Source organism: Mesoplodon mirus (assembly GCF_964341445.2).
Source record: "Mesoplodon mirus genome assembly, chromosome: 20".
Classification (NCBI taxonomy): domain Eukaryota; kingdom Metazoa; phylum Chordata; class Mammalia; order Artiodactyla; family Ziphiidae; genus Mesoplodon; species Mesoplodon mirus.
The window spans coordinates 25,879,567-25,898,831 of record NC_138996.1 but is presented as its reverse complement, the minus strand read 5'-3'; the positions used below and the strand labels follow the sequence as shown (position 1 = coordinate 25,898,831).

The following is a 19,265-nucleotide window of genomic DNA, read 5'->3' as shown; positions in this document are numbered from 1 at the left end:
CTTGATTATACCCAATTCTGTTTTCAGAAATCTCTAGAGTCCTTAACCTAGTCTTAACGATCCCAGACTATTTCCGTCTCTAATTTCCCAATCTTATGCTGCATAGGCATTTGCTGTTCTAATTAACGTGCAGCCCTTCAGTTATTATCATCCATGATTCAGGTTAAATGTTACCTCTTCCATGAAATGGGTGTTGAAAGCCACATGAATGCAAAGGCTCTGGGGTGTTAACCTGGGTTCCAACTCAAGTGCTAAAAACCTTTTATTGGATTACTTTGTAAAATAATTTATATAAAGTCATGCTTGTAACATTCAGGCCTCCTGTGGTCTTAGATTTCACACCAAAGAAGATTGAGGGCTAAAAGTACCATTACAAGAAGAAACATGAGGGAGGCAGATGCTCAGAGAGTCTGAATTCATGCCTCCATTTGAAATACAAAGAGAAAATACAGGCCTGAGAGCTCCTTGGAAGGCGAGATAAGAGAAATTATAGATGAGGGATCTCTTTGTCACATCGTAGAAGGATATCTGGCCATACTCATAGTCCAGGAAAACTCCAACTCTGTGCATTTGCTCTCTCCAGGAAACCCTTTTTAAAGGGGGAAAGGCCCAGAAAGTATAATCAGTCCCCATAATGGATCCTGTGAATAAGACCTTATCTCCGGAAGCACTTCTGCTGGCAGAGCTTCCGTGTACCCCCAGCTGCCACTGTGTTGCCTTTTCCACATCCACCTCCCAGTAGTGCCGCCCTGAGGTGAAGCTCTCCACACCCAACACAGTGGCGCTGAAGTCAAATCTCTCTGGGTGACTGGGTACATCCTGCTGCACATTTCTGAGTCTCACACTTCTCAGATCCTCAGATAAGACCAGACAGGGATGAGCTGTTTTAGGGTCCAAAGTTATAGGTCCTGCAGGGAGAAAGAAATTTAGTTAACCTAGGGGTTTGTCAGTGCCAGAGACTGATGATTTCTAACATGCAGGGGCTTCCTCATGAGTGGGCACGAGTCTCAGGCACAGATATGGGAGATGCAATCTAGGAGAGTACAGATAAAGGGACCCCTAAGCTCTGTTTCAAGAAATGGGGGAATTTCCTGGTGGCGTAGTGGTTATGACTCCCGTGCTTCCAATGCAGGGGACCTGGGTTCGATCCCTGGGCAGGGAACTAAGATCCCACATGCCGTGCTGCGCAGCCAAAAAAAAAAGAAATGGACATCACAGAGGAACAAAGTCAATAAGATAATGGAAGGAGATGAAAATGAAATCTATCTGAGGTAGAAGAACAAAACAATGAATAATGAACTACGGAGAGGTTTAGAAATACCTCTCAAAACAGAAAGGAACTCTGCCGGGCTGTAAAAATGACCTGATACTCAGTCCTAGCCCAGTATCACCTGAGACCCAACTCCAGTCCCCAAAGATCTTCTCCAAGCCTGGAGCAGCCAGAAACATTAAGTCTCCTAATAGAGCAGTTGATTCATGGCTCTGTCCTGTGACTGAACTGCTTTCTTCATCTTAAATATCACCAAGATGTGACAGATACTTAGAAACTGCTGCCAGCAGGCCCTTAATATTGAGTAAATCAAAAGATAATATATTAGAGGCCAGAAATCCTGTGAGAATCCTCCAGAAAAATCAAGCTGAGATCAAGAACGCTCACTGTGATTTCTTATATGTGAATGAAAGTGGTACGTGCCTTCATATTGCTAACTGTTCCTTCTCATTTCTTTCTCTTCAACTTTTAAATATTCTAATTTCTCAGGGATTGGTCCTGGGTCTTACTTTTCACTACTTGTATTCTTTTCCTGTAAGTGCCTTTATATAGCCTCAGTTTTAAATATCTTCTATATGTTCATGACTTACTCCATAAAAAAGTTGACAAATACCAGTTGAACAAAACGCAGAAATTTCAAACATACCCCATCCAAAATGGAACTCCAAACTTATCCCTTCCCAGTTTCTACTTTTCAGTAGAACACTTATTGCTTTATAGTTGGTCAAGCCATAAACCTGTAGTAGTCCTTGATTTCTTTCTTTAACATCTAATCCAGCAGCAAGTTTTATGGGCAAATGAACTTAAATCTCTGCACTTAATTCATATCATTATTAAAGTGGTCTTAAAAGCCACAAGCCTTGAATTTTAAATTTCAACTTGTCCCAGGCTCCTAGTATTTCCAGAAGACTGGCAGAAATAAATGCAAATTTTCTCTAGAAGTATGTACACCTTCATTCCTGTCCTCAAAGAACTTCTAAAAATAATATTTAAGGAAAAAAGGAAAGCTTACTATTAAAAAAATCATTAACCACACACTCAAAGTAAAAAAGTACTACTGAGTGAGACTAGCAGAAATAAATCTGAAGGACTTCCCTGGTGGCGCAGTGGTTAAGAATCCGCCTGCCAGGGCTTCCCTGGTGGCGCAGTGGTTGAGAGTCCGCCTGCCGATGCAGGGGACACGGGTTCGTGCCCCGATCCCGGAAGATCCCACATGCCGCAGAGCGGCTGGGCCCGCGAGCCATGGCCGCGGAGCCTGTGTGTCCGGAGCCTGTGCTCCGCAACGGGAGAGGCCACAGCAGTGAGAGGCCCGCGTACAGCAAAAAAAAAAAAAAAAAAAAAAAAAAAAAAGAATCCGCCTGCCAATGCAGGGGACATGGGTTTGATCCCTAGGTTGGGAAGATCCCACACGCCATGGAGCAACTAAGCCCGTGTGCCACAGCGACTGAGCCTGCGCTCTAGAGGCTGTGAGCCACAACTACTGAGCCCACATGCCACAACTACTGAAGCCTGCATGCCTAGAGCCTGTGCTCTGCAACAAAAGAAGCCACTGCAATGAGAAGCCAGTGCACTACAACAGAGTAGCCCCCGCTTGCAGCAACGAAGACCCAATGCAGCCAAAAATAATAAATAAATAAATAAATAAATTTATTTTTAAAAATCTGAAGAATTTTACATACTGGAATTGCCAGGCACAAACTCTACAGTAATTTTTGCTTACTATGTTTAAAAAAAAGAAAGAAAAAAGTATCTACAGAATATAGGAAACTAAAGAAAGCAAGACTAAGTGGATTTGACAAAGAACTAAATAGATTATCTAGAAATAGAAATAAGATGTATTAAATAAAGTGCCAATGGATGATTACAAGAAAGCTACAGAAAAATGTCTCATTAGCATAAATGCAAAAATTCTTTAAAAACCATTACTACATTGAATCTGGCAATATGTAAAATGGCTAAAACATTATTACCAAGAGTTTATCTTGGGAATGCAAGGGTGGTTCAACATATGAAGCAAATATAATTCACCATATCAATATATGAAGGAAAAAAATAAATATTTTGGTAGATATAGAAAAAAGCATCTAATAAATTCAACATCTGTTCATGATACAAAGTTTTAGTGAATCAGGAGTAGACAGGGAACTTCCTCAACTTGACAAAAGGCAACTATGAAAAACCTACAGCTAACATTAAACTTAAAGGTGAAAAACAATGCTTTCTTTCTTCCTGAGATCAGGAAGAAGGTAGATGATTCTCACCACTCCTATTCACCATCATACTGAAGGCGCTAGTAAGTGCAAAAGGTAAGAATAATACAGAAAAGGCTTACAGAAAGGAAGAAAAAAATTGTCTATATTTATAGATTACTTGAATATCTTTGTAGAGAATCCCCTCAAAATCTATAAAAGTCACTAGATCTAATAAATCAGTTTAGCACAGTTGTAAGATACAATGTCAATCAATATACACAAATGAATATTTCTATATACCATTGATAAACTAGAAATAAAATTTCAATTAGAAGTTGATATTTAATTCCATGAGTAGAACTAAAAAATACTTAGGTATCTAACTAAATATGTACAATATTAGCTGAAAACTACAAAACACTGTTGAGAGAAATCAAAGACAACCTAAATAAATGGAGATATACCACCATATCCCTAAATTGTTCTATAGATTCAGTGTAATACCAATCAAAACCCCAGCAGGTTTTCTGTAGATGCCAACAAACTCATTTTAAAATTTATGTGGAGAAGGATTTAGAGTAGCCAAAGTTATTTTTGAAGGAACAAATCTGGAGAACTCACAGTGCCCAATTTTAAGACTTTTTGTAGAGTAATCAATCAAGCCAACGTGGTATTAGCAAAAGGATAGATACAATGATCAATGGACCTATTAGACTTGACATAGATCTGCTCGTATGTGCCCACGGATTTTCAACAAATGATGTTGGAACAATTGGATACACACATGTACTAAAAGAGGAGGGGAGTTGTACCATATCTCGAATCGTACATAAATATAACTTTAGGGGTCCCACTGGCAGTCCAGTGGTTAAGACCCTGCGCTTCCACTGGTTCGATCCCTGGTCAGGGAACTAAGATTCCGCATGCCACACAGTGCAGCCAAAAAACAAACACACACAACTTTAAATGAACAATAGACCTAAATGCAAAAACTAAAACTGTAAAAATTCTAGAAGGAAATCTTTGTTGGGGTACAAAAAGATTTCTTAGGACACAAAAAGCATACACCATTTAAAAAAGAAAAAGGTGGGCCTCCCTGGTGGCGCAGTGGTTGAGAGTCCGCCTGCCGATGCAGGGGATACGGGTTCGTGCCCCGGTCTGGGAGGATCCCATATGCCGCGGAGCGGCTGGGCCCGTGAGCCATGGCCGCTGGGCCTGCGCGTCCGGAGCCTGTGCTCCGCAACGGGAGAGGCCACAACAGTGAGAGGCCCGCATACCGCAAAAAGAAAAAAAAAAAAAAAAAAAGAAAAAGGTAACTTCAAAATCTAAAACTTCTGCTCTTCAAAAGACACTATTAGGCAAATGAAAATATAAACCACAGGAGAGAAATATTTGCAAATAGAGTCGTTTTAAATCCTTAAGCTATCTGGAATTTCACTTATGGTAGGATGTTCGTTTTATCCTCAAATACAAATATAAAGTGTCCTGTGATCATGGATGTGTGTCAACTCACTTTGCAGCACTTCTAGCATTTTGCTCATTCCTGTTATTTGGCATAAACTCAGGTCTGTGATTCGGGCGGGCTCTAGACACTGAAGCAGTAGTGACTCACTCCTGTTAAAGAAAGGACAATCTCAGTTACCTGTGCAGACCGCAGGCCCCTCCATCCAGAGGATGGATCTCATTACGTGGCCTTGCTATCCGCACCCCAACATCTCTAACGCCTGTGTGCTCACAAATCAGATTGTGAATCTGACCTAAGTGTTTCCAAAATGAATAACTTACCTTTCCAAAGAATGTCTTGCATTCTATGGGGTGAAAAGAGACAAAATTACTAGTGGGTATTTGAGCCAAGCCTTTTGTGAATTGTGCTCATGAAAGTATTTTCTCTTATAATGAAATTCGATTTCCATGTAATTTCTTCAGCCTCGTGCTAATTCTCAGATACCAAATTTCGACACTGAATAGGAAAAGTCAGAAAAATGCTTGAAATCACTGTTATATTCCCAAGGGAAATAATCTTCTATACCTCAAATTCACAATGCTGCGCATTCAAATTCTGCCCGTCTGTTTGCTTTCTATCCTGGGGCGGGCAGGAATTGAGCCTCCTGCCCCGCGCCCTCCGCCCGGGCTTCCTGCAGCCACGGAGACAGGCGTAGCCTCGTGGGGGGGGCGGGCTCTGGGGGGTCCCTGCCCCGGGAGGGTCCACCTGTGGGAAGGGTGGGCTTTGTTCCCCGAAGAGGGGCCTGCTGAGCCCTGGGTGGCAGGGCGGGGGTACATCTGGGACACCCTGGGCCCCAGCCAGCCCTGTGGTGACCCACTCAGGCCTTGGGCAGATGCAGGAAGTGGGGGACCTGGGGGCGTGGGGGACCTGGGGGCGCACGGGACGGGGCCACTGACCCGCGCTGGGTGTGGGAATGGGCCTTTGTGTGGCCGCAAGTGCTTCTGTCCCCTGTGGGTGTTGGGGCGTGGGTGTTCCTGGGCGGGTGGGAACCCAGGGGCGGCCGGTGGAGGGGCAGGGCACCCTCGGAGACTCCTGAGAGGCAGCGGGTTCAGGACCTGGGGGTGGCGGGCCCAGTGCGCCCAGAAGGAAGCCCCCTGTGGGGAGGGGCTGGGAGGGCCTGGCAGGTGGCAGGGGTGGGGAGGGGACATCCTTCAGAGGGTGGGAGCCACGGGCATGGTGGGGCACCCAGACCCTGGGGTGTGCCGGCTGCCCTGTTCTTCAGCCCCTGAAACAGAGGTTCCCGGACTCCAGGGCCTTGTGATTGATTGAGGCCCCCGGGGCATTTCTGCGATGGGGCTCTATCTTGCTGTTTATCTTCTTGGAATTTAAAGTTGAAGAGATTTAGAAATTGCTCTTTAGTCATTCATTTAAAACAATAATAAACTCATTAGTTATTAAAAAACAAACAAACAAACAAAAAAGAAAAGAATTGAGCCTGCTAAGCTGGGGATGGTGGCTGGAACCAGGTCAGGAACTGAATATAACTGGGTCACACCTATCTGCACTGTCTGGAACTGCGCATGGCTCTAGAACAGAACCTACGGGTTTATGTGCAGGGGCTTCTCTGAGTACTCATATTGCAAATGTGGACTTGGCAGAAGGATTTAAACAGTCTTCAAAAGATAAAAATTTACTTTTTGAAAATAGTAATGCACGTTACTCAACAAAATTTAAAATACACAATACTGGGAATTCCCTGGCGGTCCAGTGGTTAGGACTCTGCACTCTCACTGCCAAGGGCCGGGGTTCAGTCCCTGGTTGGGGAACTAAGATCCCACAAGCTGCGCAGCCTGGCCAAAAATAAAAAATAAAAACTACAAAGAATCAAAACAGTTTAAAAAACAAACAATACTATACAAGAAAGTCTCACCCTTGTTTCCCAAGGTTACTGCTGATTACAATGTTTGTGTTTATTTTGCCAGAGGTTGTCTGAATGTTAATGAGCATATACGTCTACACATATTCTCTAAATAACAAAAAGTTTTCTGCATGTTTTTTTCACTTAATGAGATATCTTGAAGATAATCTTTTAGTGCGTTTAGAACTGCTTTACTCGTTTTTTTATGGTTGCAGAATATTCTATTGTATGGATACATCATCATTTGACTAACCAATTATTTACCTTATTAAAGGACATCTCAATTCATATTTACTACTGATCAGTGAAGCAGCTCTATACATACTGTTAATTTATAATGAGTCATAATGCTTTTGGTAGCCTTCATGTATGACTGAAGATCACTGGGTACTGTGTTCTAGAACTGGCCCCTAATGAGTACTGTCCACTTCTCATTTCTCAAATACTGTAGTGAAGGTTATTCCCAGAATCTTACCTGGAGCAACGCTGAGGCAGATTGCCCACACTTCTCCTCCAGCTCTGTGGTGACCTTCTGGAGGCTGCAGATCTGTTCAGAGAGCCTGACTTCACTCTCCCTCAGTTTACTCATGTTCTCTCTCCCCAAACAGTTCAGTCTCTGCAGAAGCATCCTTATTACTATTCAACAGCTGACAATTTCTCTTATTCGCTAATTCAACCATCTCTTTAAAAACCTGCTTTACTGCCTGCCACCCCAGAAACAGACATAATTAGATAAGGCCAGGATATTCCTCTGTGTCAAGCAAGACACCTCAATAGAAACTTGATTCTTTGACACAATATATTTATGTTGATGTGGACAGTATCCACATAGTCTACTTCATCAGTTCACAACCTGGACCTAAAACAGATCACTTTTTTTTGCTGTGCAGTTTTGTTCAGGAAGTTTCCTATTTCGTTCATTAAATTAAAACTATGACTTATTATAATTTAATTAAAAATTAAATTCATGGATGAGAATAAAATAGATAATCAAACCAGAAAGGATACCAGTTTCCTTTCTATCCTTGCAAAGAAGCTCCACCTAGTTAAATACACGAATGTTCCATGTTATTTTTTTCTTAACTCAAGTGATATCATATTATACTCCACTGCTGATCTGACAGCTTGCTTTTTTCTTAATAAATAATATGCTCTTGGAGAGCATTGCTTATCTATACATATAGAGCCATGTTATCTTTTCTAAATGCTGACGAGCATTCCATTGCATGTCCTGTACAAGGTAGTTCATGAGTCCAACATTGATGGATACAGGTTGTATCTACTCTCTTCCTATCAACAAATATTAGTAATAGTAACACCTAATACTTACATTACACAATAATGTACACACATACAAACACTATTTAAAGAGCTTTATGTCGATTACCACACTCAAGCCTCACAACAATATTATGAACTAAGGACCATCATCCTCATTTTACAGCTAAGGAAACCAAGTCAGAGGTTAAGCAACACATCTCAGGTCACCTAGAAGCTAGTAAATTGCAGAACCCAGATACGAATCTCATCAATCTGGCTTCAAAGACTACCTCAAAGCCACAGCTCTATACTGAAATAATTTTACCGCACTTCCTTACCCACGTGTCTTTTTATATGCATGTAAGTATATTTGCGAGATAAATTATCATCAGAAATAGAATTGCTGGATGACTATATCCCTTCTTTTAATAGATCCATGGCTGTCAGTGGATGTCTTATTCTGGAATTGACATAGTGTTCAGCTCTTCTTTCTCCATTTCCCAAATATTGTTAGGATGCCATGTTTCACATCTCACCTGTAGTATTTTCTGGAACTTCTCCTTTAGCTTTGTGGCAAACTCCATCAGTTGGTTCTGACTGGCTTCTCTCAAGTTCAAGTTGAATCTGCACCCTTGCGGGCTCTGGAAGTTCACTTTGTTTTCTTCAATCATCAACCAGAACCTTATCCTATATTCAGACTCAATCATCGCTTTAAAATTCTGCTCTTCTTCCTTCACCATAGATGACAGAATTCAGGTTAAACACCACAGATAAATACCTACGGTTACTTTCCATCTATAATTTTAATATAAAGACAAGGAAATATAAAAGTACAGGGGAAGAAGTAACAGATATATAATACAAAGGACAGAGAGAAATTCAGAGTCAACATCAGCCAAGACATCAATACAATCTTAGAACATGAAATGCAGATGAAGAAATGTTAATTGACTTCGAAAACTGAGGAATCTATACAACCTCAGTGACCAAAAAGGAGACCAGGAAAACTGGAAGGCAGCACCAGTGGCTTTTGCTGATGGTTTGGATAGGGGGTGTGAGAAAAGAGGAATCAAAGGGTGACTCTAAGGTTTTTAGACAAAGAATAGAATTGCCAAAACATAGAAAGGAAAAGTATGGAAGGGATAGATTCCAGAAGTGGGGAGGGTATCAGCAGCTCAGTGTGGGATATGTCGATTTTGATTAGTCAGTTAGCCACCCAAGGAGAGATGCTAGGCAGGAAGTCGGACATGAAAACCCACCACTGGGAAGTCTGAGCTAAAGACATCCATTGGGAGTAGTCAGCTTAATGACCATATTTAACCTCCTGAGACTCTATGGAGTCAAGATTTATCAAGAACCTGACCATTCTCACCACTTCTACCACCCCTCCCCCACAGTTCACCATAATCTGTTCCTGACTATTGCAAACAGTCCCCTTCAATTCCCCCCACCTGTGCTCTCACCCTCCTACAGTCTTATTCTCATTCAGCTGCTAGACTATTCCTACGAGAATGGAAGTTAGATCACATTACTGCTCTGTTCAAAAGTTTTCACTGGCGGGCTTCCCTGGTGGCGCAGTGGTTGAGAGTCCGCCTGCCGATGCAGGGGACACGGGTTCGTGCCCCTGTCCGGGAAGATCCCACATGCTGCGGAGCGGCTGGGCCTGTGAGCCATGGCCGTTGGGCCTGCGCGTCCGGAGCCTGTGCTCCGCAATGGGAGAGGCCACAACAGTCAGAGGCCCACATATCGCAAAAAAAAAAAAAAAAAAAAAAAACAGTTTCCACTGGCTTCCTTTTTTCATTAAAAAATAATAAATTTTTAAAAAGAGAAAAAGAAAATCAACCTCCCTATAAGATGTGGCCTTCTGATCTCATCACCTATTAGCCTCCACTTCCTTCATAACCCCAACCAAGGACACACCAGTCTTGAGATCTTTGTACTTGCACTTCCCTCTGCCTAGAATATTCTTCCCACGACTGCACAGCTCACTTCCTCACCTCCTCGAGTCTTCTCAAAACCAATTTTGGAATGACAAGGTCCTGATCACTTTGTTTAAAAGTACATCCCATCACTCTTTCCTGTTTTTTTAATAAAATGTACAGCACTTACAATGTAACATACTATACATTTTACTTGTTTACCTCCACTAGAATGTCAGTTGCACAAGGCCAGGATTGTTTGTTTTGTTTTCTTTTCACTACTGAATCCCCAGCACCTAGCATAGCTCCTGGCAAACACTGGGACCCCAATATTTGTTAATATATGGTGCTTGGAGCTGAAAAAAATGCCTACCATCCGCAACTGGATGAGAATCTAGTATAACTAGCAGAACAGTTACATATGAAGGGAGGGTCTGAAATTAGAAGTGAAATGTGCATAATGGATGGTGATTCCTCAATTTGAATAGTAATTCTTTCTTTCTTTATTTTTTATTGAAGTATAGTTGACACAATGTTGTGTTAGTTTCAGGTGTACATCAAAGTGACTCAGTTACACATATATATTTCTCAGATTCTTTTCCCTATATATAAAATAGATATATATATTTAGATCTATAAATATATATATCTATTTTATATATAGTACTGTATATGTTAATCCCAAACTTCTAATTTATACCCCCCCACCCCAGAATAGTAATTCTTAAATTGCCCTTTAAATGGCTTCAGGATTTACATGGCCACCAAAAAACGTACATAAGATGTTCATTCTCCTATGGCATTGTTATAAACTGTGCTATCAATCTTTGCCAATAAGGGGTACAAATGCCATCTCACTAACAAATTTAATATAGTTAATTTGTATTTCTCTTACCATGAGCTTATGGACCAATTCAGTATGTTCAAAAGATATCTGCATTTTCTTTTCTGTGAACTCTCATGTCTTTGATCATTTTTCTGTGGAGTTTCTAGTCTTTTGCTTATTGACTTTTTTTTTTTTGGCTGTGCAGCATGTGGGATCTTAGTTCCCCAATCAGGGATAGAACCCATACCCCCTGCAGTGGGAGCCTGGAGCGTTAACCACTGGACCACCAGGCAAGTCCCCTGCTTATTGACTTTTAAGAGCTTTTTACACGTGAAGAAATTAACACTTTTCCTACCTATGGATTTCAAGTAGTTTTTCCTGCTTTGTCATTTGTCTTTTGATTGTGTTTATGTTATTCGCATCCAACATCATGGGTAATTTCCCCCTAAGAATCAAGATAAGCACTGACCTGCATCATCACCATTCTTTCTCGCTCATCAGCCAATATGCTTTTAGCTACTTCAAGTTTCTCCTTCAATGTGTTCAATATCTCCTGGAATAACTTCTGCAGAGAAATATATCACAGAATTCCAGGTGAAGTAATTGCTTTACAACAGATAGATTCCTACCCTTAGATAACTGAAAGGCCAATAGCCCTGACTACAATGTTTTCCTAGCCTTGAAGTTGAAGGTCTAAATATGGTACTTATCTAGTATTCTTTGATAAACATCAACTAAGGGAATGGTCTAGGAGGATCAGAATATCTGTCCCCCAAATAAATAAGGGAATAAATAAGAGGAGGCAGCCAGAATGACAGTGGTCTGGGATCTGCATGAAGCTTACCCTATAATTCTCAGCAGCCTCTTGTACTCCATATATCACGTGATTCCTGTGCTCCTGGGACATGTACTTGTCACAAAGCGTGATTTGGTCATCATGGCAAAACCGCTGTGGTGGCTCCAGATGTATCTCACAGCGGGCATCTTCTGGGATTTCTTGCTCTAACTGGGAGCGGAGCCTTTTGGACATGCCGGCAGGTGGCCCTAGTTGAAAATTGGCCTGTTTCTGATGTGGAATACACCTCCCCGTACTCTGAAAAGGAAAAGAGTGGCAGTGTTCTGGTGCAGACACACTTATTAACCTCAGTCCGCAGTCAAGCGTCAGCAGGTCAGTGCATCCTGGACTCCTCAAATCCAGCAAATCTTTGGCAGCCACGTGCTTGGGAAAGGAGACAGAAGGAGATACACGAACGATCAAGTTTCCTAAGAATTTCAAGCAATTGGTTGAAAATTATTTACAAGTGACAACACAGCAAACCACCTCCCTGAAAGTCATTAAAAAAAAAAAAAAAAAAAGAGGGACTTCCCTGGTGGTCCAGTGGTTAAGACTAAGCGCTTACACTGCAGGGGGCACGGATCAGGGATCTAAGATCCCACCTGCCATGCGGCATGGCCTAAAAAAAAAGAAAAAAAAGAAAAAAATAGTGCTCAAAGAAGGCACACTGCTGCAAAGAGCATGAGAGGAACTTAGGAGCTTCCGGGACTAAGGGGAGGCCAAAGCAGAGCCTAGCCTCAGGCACTCAGGTCGCAAATTAAAGGAATCACTCACCCAGTGCTTGCAGGAGCCAAAAAGCAAGGGCCTCCTTGTATGCCTCCTTAAACCATAGAAAGGTGAGGCGCCGGGTTACCAACTTTAAGGAAGGGCTTACTTTCAGTTTTCAATGTGCGCATACATGAGAAGCGCTCCCTTTTGGACTCCCTAAGTGCGCATGCGCCTGAGTGAGGTAAGGCAAGTTTTGCGCCCGAAGCCCAAGGCATGTCTCACTAGAGACTTGGCCACTAAAAGGTGTTCGTTAAAAAAATAAGTAGGGCTTCCCTAGTGGCACAGTGGTTAAGAATCCGCCTGCCAATGCAGGGGACAAGGGTTCAACCCTTGGTCCGGGAAGTTCCCACGTGGCACGGAGCAACGAAGCCCGTGCGCCACAACTACTGACTGAGCCTGTGCTCTAGAGCCCGCGAGCCACAACTACGGAAGCCCGCGTGCCTAGAGCCCGTGCTCCTCAACAGGAGAAGCCAACGCAATGAGAAGCCCACGCACTGCACCAGAGAGTAGCCCCCGGCTCACTGCAACTAGAAAAAGCATGCACGCAGCAAAGAAGACCCAGCGCAGCCAAAAACAAATAAATAAATAAGTAAAATAAATTTTAAAATAAATAAAACAACCCCCCCAAATAAATAAAACCTTTTCAAAAATAGTAAAGGGAAATTGCACACATTTATATGTACATATACATATATTTTTTCATATATACATGTATGTACATATGCACAGATATACATATGTACATACAGATTTTAAGGAAACAGAACAAGGGATCTGTAATCTCCTACATCCAGACAATTCCAGATAATTCTGATTACCTTTGAGCAACAATTCTACTTTTTCACTAGAAACATTTTAATTATATTCTTAAAATGTATTACCTACTGAATTTGGGAAACTCTTTCCCAATAAAGAATTGCCTTAGTTTCCTTGTTTAATCCCATCTCTAGCCGTTGTTGGGTGATACCATAACACCGAGTATTAATTTATCAAAATTCTCTAATTTACACCTGCCCATTCCATCTCATTAGCCAGTTCTTTTTTTTTTTTTTTTCCGTACGCGGGCCTCTCACTGTTGTGGCCTCTCCCGTTGCGGAGCACAGGTTCCGGATGCGCAGGCTCAGCGGCCATGGCTCACGGGCCCAGCCGCTCCGCGGCATATGGGATCCTCCCAGACCGAGGCACGAACCCGTATCCCCTGCATTGGCAGGCGGACTCTCAACCACTGCGCCACCAGGGAGGCCCAGCCAGTTCTTTTGACAATAGCCCTTAAAAGGAATTGACCTGCCAGAGCGCAGAACTCCCAAACTTCCATTTCTGGACTTATTAGCTTCTTCTGCCTCTCACACTCTCAATTCCACCCAAACTTGACCATCAACCAACCAATCTCTTCACTCTCTTTTAATTTTTAAGATATGCAAAACTTCAAAAACAAAGTCTGAAGTTGTTACTCTTATATACGTGATGACCCTTATTTTTTTAGGGTACATATTAAACCAGCAGACTTGATTTGCCCTTTCACTGTGTTGACATTTGCACTGATAGTAGATAAAACTGCTGGTGTCTTACCATTAATCAAGGAAGTAGCACCAAACAGTACCACAGTCATTTATTGTATTTTTTAAATCTCGACCTATTTCCATGCTCCCAGTTTAAAAGAAAAAAAAAAGCCCATTTTACTTAAGAACATTCTTATTTCTTGATGCAATAGTAAAGTATTAAATCTCAACCCTGAGTACAGGATTTAGCATTCTGGGTGACAAGATGGAAAATATGTGTAAAGCATTTATGCTGCATATGGAAAAACAATGGTTGTCTCACAAAAAAGCATTTTCTATGATTGTTTGAGTTGCAAGCCATACTAGCGGCGTTTTTTCATAGGTCATTTTTAGTAGAAAGAACAAATGAGACAAACTGTGGTCATTCAGATGTAGTGATTTGGAAAAGACATTTTCTCAAACACTGACAGAATGACCCTGTCATTTCAAGGAAACCAAGTGAGTGTATTAGTTCCCAATGATAAAATTGGAGCTTTTAAGCAAAAATGAGAGTTTTGGAAAACTTGTACCTACTATTCTAAGCTAGACAGTTTCCCAATACTTGGTCTTTTCTGATGAAATTTGTAGGAATATTAACAACTGTTTTCCTTTTTGCTATTGCATAATGAAATGTGTCAACATTGGAAAATCTGCAAATTTGGTGAACCAATTATTTTCCAAATGACCAATGCATGATGTTATAAGATTATGCAAGGGTAAAGTGAACTCAAAGTATAAGACAAATCAATGGATTTTAATGTTACAGAGGACAAAATGTTCATTAATATGACTTCAAAAAACAGAAAAAAACAATTAACTGAAAAAGGTATTAGAATGATCTCCCCTTTTCCAACTATGTATTAGTGTGAGGACAGATTTTCTTCATATACGTCAATTAAAATAACATTGCAATAGGGCTTTCCTGGTGACGTGGTGGTTAAGAATCCGCCTGCCAATGCAGGGGGTTAGAGCCCTGGTCCAGGAAGATCCCACATGCCGCGGAGCAACTAAGCCCATGCACCACAACTACTGAGCCTGCTGAGCCTGCGCTCTAGAGCTTGCAAGCCACAACTACTGAGCCCGCGTGCTGCAACTACTGAAGCCCGTATGCCTAGAGCCTGTGCTTTGCAACAAGAGAAGCCACTGCAATGAGAAGCGTGCGCACCGCAAAAAAGAGTAGCCCCTGCTCGCCTCCACTAGAGAAAAGCCCGTGCACAGCAACAAAGACCCAACGCAGCCAAAAATAAAATAATAAAATAAATTTTAAAATAAATAAAATAAAAAATATTTATTAAAAAAGAAAACACTGCTGGGCTTCCCTGGTGGCACAGTGGTTGAGAATCTGCCTGCCAATGCAGGGGACACGGGTTCGATCCCTGGTCTGGGAAGATCCCACATGCCGCGGAGCAACTGGGCCCGTGAGTCACAACGACTGAGCCTGCGCGTCTGGAGCCTGTGCTCCGCGACGACAGGCCACGACAGTGAGAGGCCCGAGCACCGTGATGAAGAGCGGCCCCCGCTTGCTGCAACTAGAGAAAACCCTCGCACAGAAACGAAGACCCAACACAGCCAAAAATAAATAAATAAATATTTTTAAAAACCAAAACAAAAAAACCCCCACAGCAATAGATGGAATGCTGGAGTAGATATAAACCAGAAATTAAAGAGATTTGCAAAATTGTAAAACCATGCCACTTTTCTCGAGAATTATTCAGAAAAGGTTCTCATAAAAATGTTATATTTATTTTTAATATTTCTTAAAAGTTCTAATTATGAATACAGTAGCTATTAATATAAAGGCACCTGTAATTTTGGTACATTTTGCCAGATTCCCAACTGCAAAGATCATGTAATTTTGCATTTCAAACAACATGTTTGCATTTCAAACATGAGAAGGTGTCAAACTTCACTTGGTCAGTGAGAAATTGTATCCTTATTTTTAGCTTGCATTTATTTTATTATTAATAAAGCTATTATTTTCATATGCTTAAGAGCCATTTTCATTTCTTTTTCTATGAACCATGTTTAAGCCTTTCAGCTGTTTTTTCCTACCAGGTTTTTGGTCTTTTTTCTTAATTTTAAGATATACACTGAAAAGATTATCCCCTTATTATACAAATTGCAAATATTTTCTCTCTACGTATCATTTGGATTTGAATTTACTTCAATTTTTTCTTGCTGGGTCCTTCAAACCCTTGTGGCTTCTCTTGTCTTGCCTCCCTGAACATGTCCTAGACTGGAAAAAAAAAAACTGATCAGTTACAAAAATGAAGAAGTTTAGAAAGTCAGTAGTCACTCCTGGCTTTATCTTACTTGAGCTCTCAGCAGTCAACATAGTTGGCCAGGACCCTCCTCTTGGAATGGTTTCTTCTCTTTGCAATCAAGATCATGTAGATGACATCCCTCCTATGTTACTCATCTGTTTCCCAGCATTCTTTTTTGGCTTGGAATCCTCTTGAACCTCTAAGTTTGGGTGGGCTTCCAGGGTCAGTTCTGGTCCCTTACCTTATTCTAGTTCCAATGTCTCCCAGGTAATCACATTTACTTCCAAAAGTTTAAGTACTACTCTCCAATTTAAGCTTCTACCCAGACCCAGAACTCCCAACTCACTTGCAGTTAAATGTCTAATAAGCATCCCACCTCAACATATCTATAACAGTATTCGGATTTCAATATTCGGAAACCTTCCCTTCCCCCAACTCACTTTGAAATTTCATCATTAAGTTTAAGCCACCATCATTTCATCATCTCAACTAGTTCATATTCAACCCTGTCCCACTCCTGTCTCCAACTCCTCAGCTTAACAACCAGAATATTAATTTAAAACCTAAACCAGGTTTGTAATCATTTCTAACAACTTTCCATGGCATTTAGGATACAATCCAAATGGCTAACAATCCTAGATGGTCTGGCCTCCTGCCCACATTTAATCTCACCTATAGCTTTCCTCCAACCATTGTCCATTCCAACTACGACAAATTTATCTGTGCTCTTTCCGCTTCCTCAGCTGGCCATGCTTTTCTCTCAAGATTCTGCCACTCCAGCTCCTTCTTTCCTCCCTACAGTTCTCAGCTCAAACATCACTTCCTCAGAGAGGCCTTTCTGTAACTGCCCAACTTGAAATACCTTCCTACCATTCATAATCATTTTCTTTGTATCTATTTTACCTAATAATATTTTTAGACATTTTAAATCAAACCAGCACAAAGGGAAATCAGTAGCAGAGAACACAGATTACATATTTTTACAGAAACCAAGAGAAAGCAAAGTAGGAGAATAATTTGTCTCATGAGTATAATTTTATCTATGTGCCAAATTCATACCTATCCTTGTTTTTCCCAGTTTTATTTATTTTTTGCCCTGGCTTTCTCATTTACCCTTTTATACTATTGCATGGCATATATATTTTTAAAGCTTCCATAAATATTAAAATCAAGTTTAGGTATTTAAAGAAAACCATGATTAAGGAAATGATCTTCAGAGAAAAGCTTACCTTTCTTTGTAATCCTAGGTATTTCCTTCAGGGAAAACAGCTAGAAAAATGGAGACTGAAGAGCTTTCGTCTGTTCAGCTACTCCCTCAATCCCTCCCTCTCCCTATCAGGTAGAAAACCTGTGAAGTTTCAAATCCTATCCATATAATAAATCTAGGACAGTGGTCGTCAAACTTCAGGGAGCAGTAGAATCATCTCAGCTTTATTCAAACAGAGTTCTGCGCCCCACCCTGAGAGTCTCTTTTAGGACAGATCTGAGGTGGAGTCTTAATTTACATTTTAATGCGTTCCTAGAAAATACTGGATAGCCAGGGACTTTGTTCAGGAGTTTCAGTCTCTGTGGATGGGTGAATATTTTGTTCTTTGCTTTATCTCCAAGGTCTTTTGAAGGGGCTACTATCTGGTAGGCACTCACTATAGAAGTGTTTGTTTGTTTTTCGTTTTTCATGAACACCATGGATACAGTAACAATTTCACAGGAAGAAATTCTTCTCTAAGCCATTACCCTAGAATCTCATAGTGTTCCTTCCTTAGCCATACCATTTTATCTTAAGCTGCTAAATACAATAGTTTCATTAGAAGATGATACGTGATTTCCTTGTTTCCAGAATGTTTGCTGAAAGAAGTGATCACTGCATTATTTGTAGATAGAAAAGAGTAGAAATAACTGACGGATGGAGGAATGTGTCACAGATGGGAGGTCAGGGGACAATCTCAGATAGTTCACTGTTGACCCCAGTGGAAGGAAAATCTGCACAGCTTCCCAAGTTTTATAATTCTGTCTCTGGTAGGTTTTATTTTTTATTTTTTTTTGCCTCAGTCAATTCCCTGCTGATCAAACATCAGTGCCTGGTTTTTTGTTGTTGTGGCTTTCAAACTGCTGACGGGATGATGAAAAAATTCTTCTGCTTGCTATCTGACCTTCCAAAACCTGGTTCCACCCTGTGGAATCTTAAGTACCTCCTTTCCCTTTATCTCAAACAACACTCCCCACACACACCCTCTTCTCCTTCAAGTAAATCACATTCTTTTCTGTGTGTCCCTCCCTCCTCAGCCTTCTTCTCTACTCTTTCTACTCAGTCTACCTTTTCTCTTTTTTTTTTTTTCTTTTTCGGTACGAGGGCCTCTCACTGTTGTGGCCTCTCCCGTTGCAGAGCACAGGCTCCGGACGCGCAGGCTCAGCGGCCATGGCTCACGGGCCCAGCCGCTCTGCGGCATGTGGGATGTGGGATCTTCCCAGACCGGGGCACAAACCCGTATCCCCTGCATCAGCAGGCGGATTCTCAACCACTGCGCCACCAGGGAAGCCCCTACCTTTTCTCTTTTAAGCTTGGATGTAGCCAACTTCTGTGAAGATTTTATCAATTACCTGGTCGTTTATTCTTATCATCCTGAGCTTTCATAATTTATATGATTTCATTCTGGTAGGAAAACATTGTAACCTTTGAATCAAAGGGTTAAACATCAAGCAAAATTCTCATATCTTGGAGTCTTGTAAGGTCCATCTTAGACTCTAAGTAAATAGTAAATTATTCTGGAAGACTGTAGACTATGTTTTAACTAAGATAATTCTATAAATAGCACTATGTGACACAGTGTGCTAGGCTCTTTTTATATCTCTATATTTCCCACAATCCTGTGAGGTATGTGATACTAATACATTTTACTGCTGATAAAGCCCATGATTTTGAGGTTAAGTAGTTGATCCAGAGCACTCAGTACAGCCAAATTTCATAATACTTCCTTACCTCTATTAAATGTTAACTAAAAATTTTGCCGATTTATGAAAGAAAATGCCTCAT

General features: G+C 41.2%; 1 protein-coding gene across 3 annotated transcripts; it reads right to left on the bottom strand.

Moving 5' to 3' along the window:
• Nucleotides 1–244: 244 nt before the first annotated feature.
• On the bottom strand, nucleotides 245–17,551 carry TRIML2 (tripartite motif family like 2). 3 transcript variants are annotated; one of them, XM_082608363.1, is made up of 8 exons: nucleotides 17,464–17,551; nucleotides 11,674–11,922; nucleotides 11,299–11,394; nucleotides 8,621–8,815; nucleotides 7,300–7,440; nucleotides 5,248–5,270; nucleotides 4,976–5,076; nucleotides 245–908 (listed from the first exon to the last, which is right to left on the bottom strand). In XM_082608363.1, the coding sequence occupies exons 2-8, from the start codon at nucleotides 11,857–11,859 to the stop codon at nucleotides 337–339; spliced, it is 1,314 nt and encodes a 437-aa protein (XP_082464489.1). In that variant the 5' UTR covers nucleotides 11,860–11,922; nucleotides 17,464–17,551; the 3' UTR covers nucleotides 245–336. The 3 variants fall into 3 exon arrangements, with proteins under 3 accessions (XP_082464489.1, XP_082464488.1, XP_082464490.1); XM_082608362.1 differs by having other exon boundaries at nucleotides 11,674–12,048; nucleotides 17,464–17,538; XM_082608364.1 differs by lacking the exon at nucleotides 17,464–17,551 and adding an exon at nucleotides 16,907–17,154.
• Nucleotides 17,552–19,265: the final 1,714 nt, after the last annotated feature.

What these genes read in the sequence shown, in the direction of transcription:
- TRIML2 (XM_082608363.1), bottom strand. Translation starts at nt 11,859, where the DNA reads ATGTCCAAAAGGCTCCGCTCCCAGTTAGAGCAAGAAATCCCAGAAGAT. An exon ending in AGGCTGCTGAGAATTATAGG is followed by an intron (nt 11,395 to 11,673) that starts GTAAGCTTCATG and finishes ATTTCTCTGCAG; the next exon opens with AAGTTATTCCAGGAGATATT. An exon ending in AGTTCCAGAAAATACTACAG is followed by an intron (nt 7,441 to 8,620) that starts GTGAGATGTGAA and finishes ATGCTTCTGCAG; the next exon opens with AGACTGAACTGTTTGGGGAG.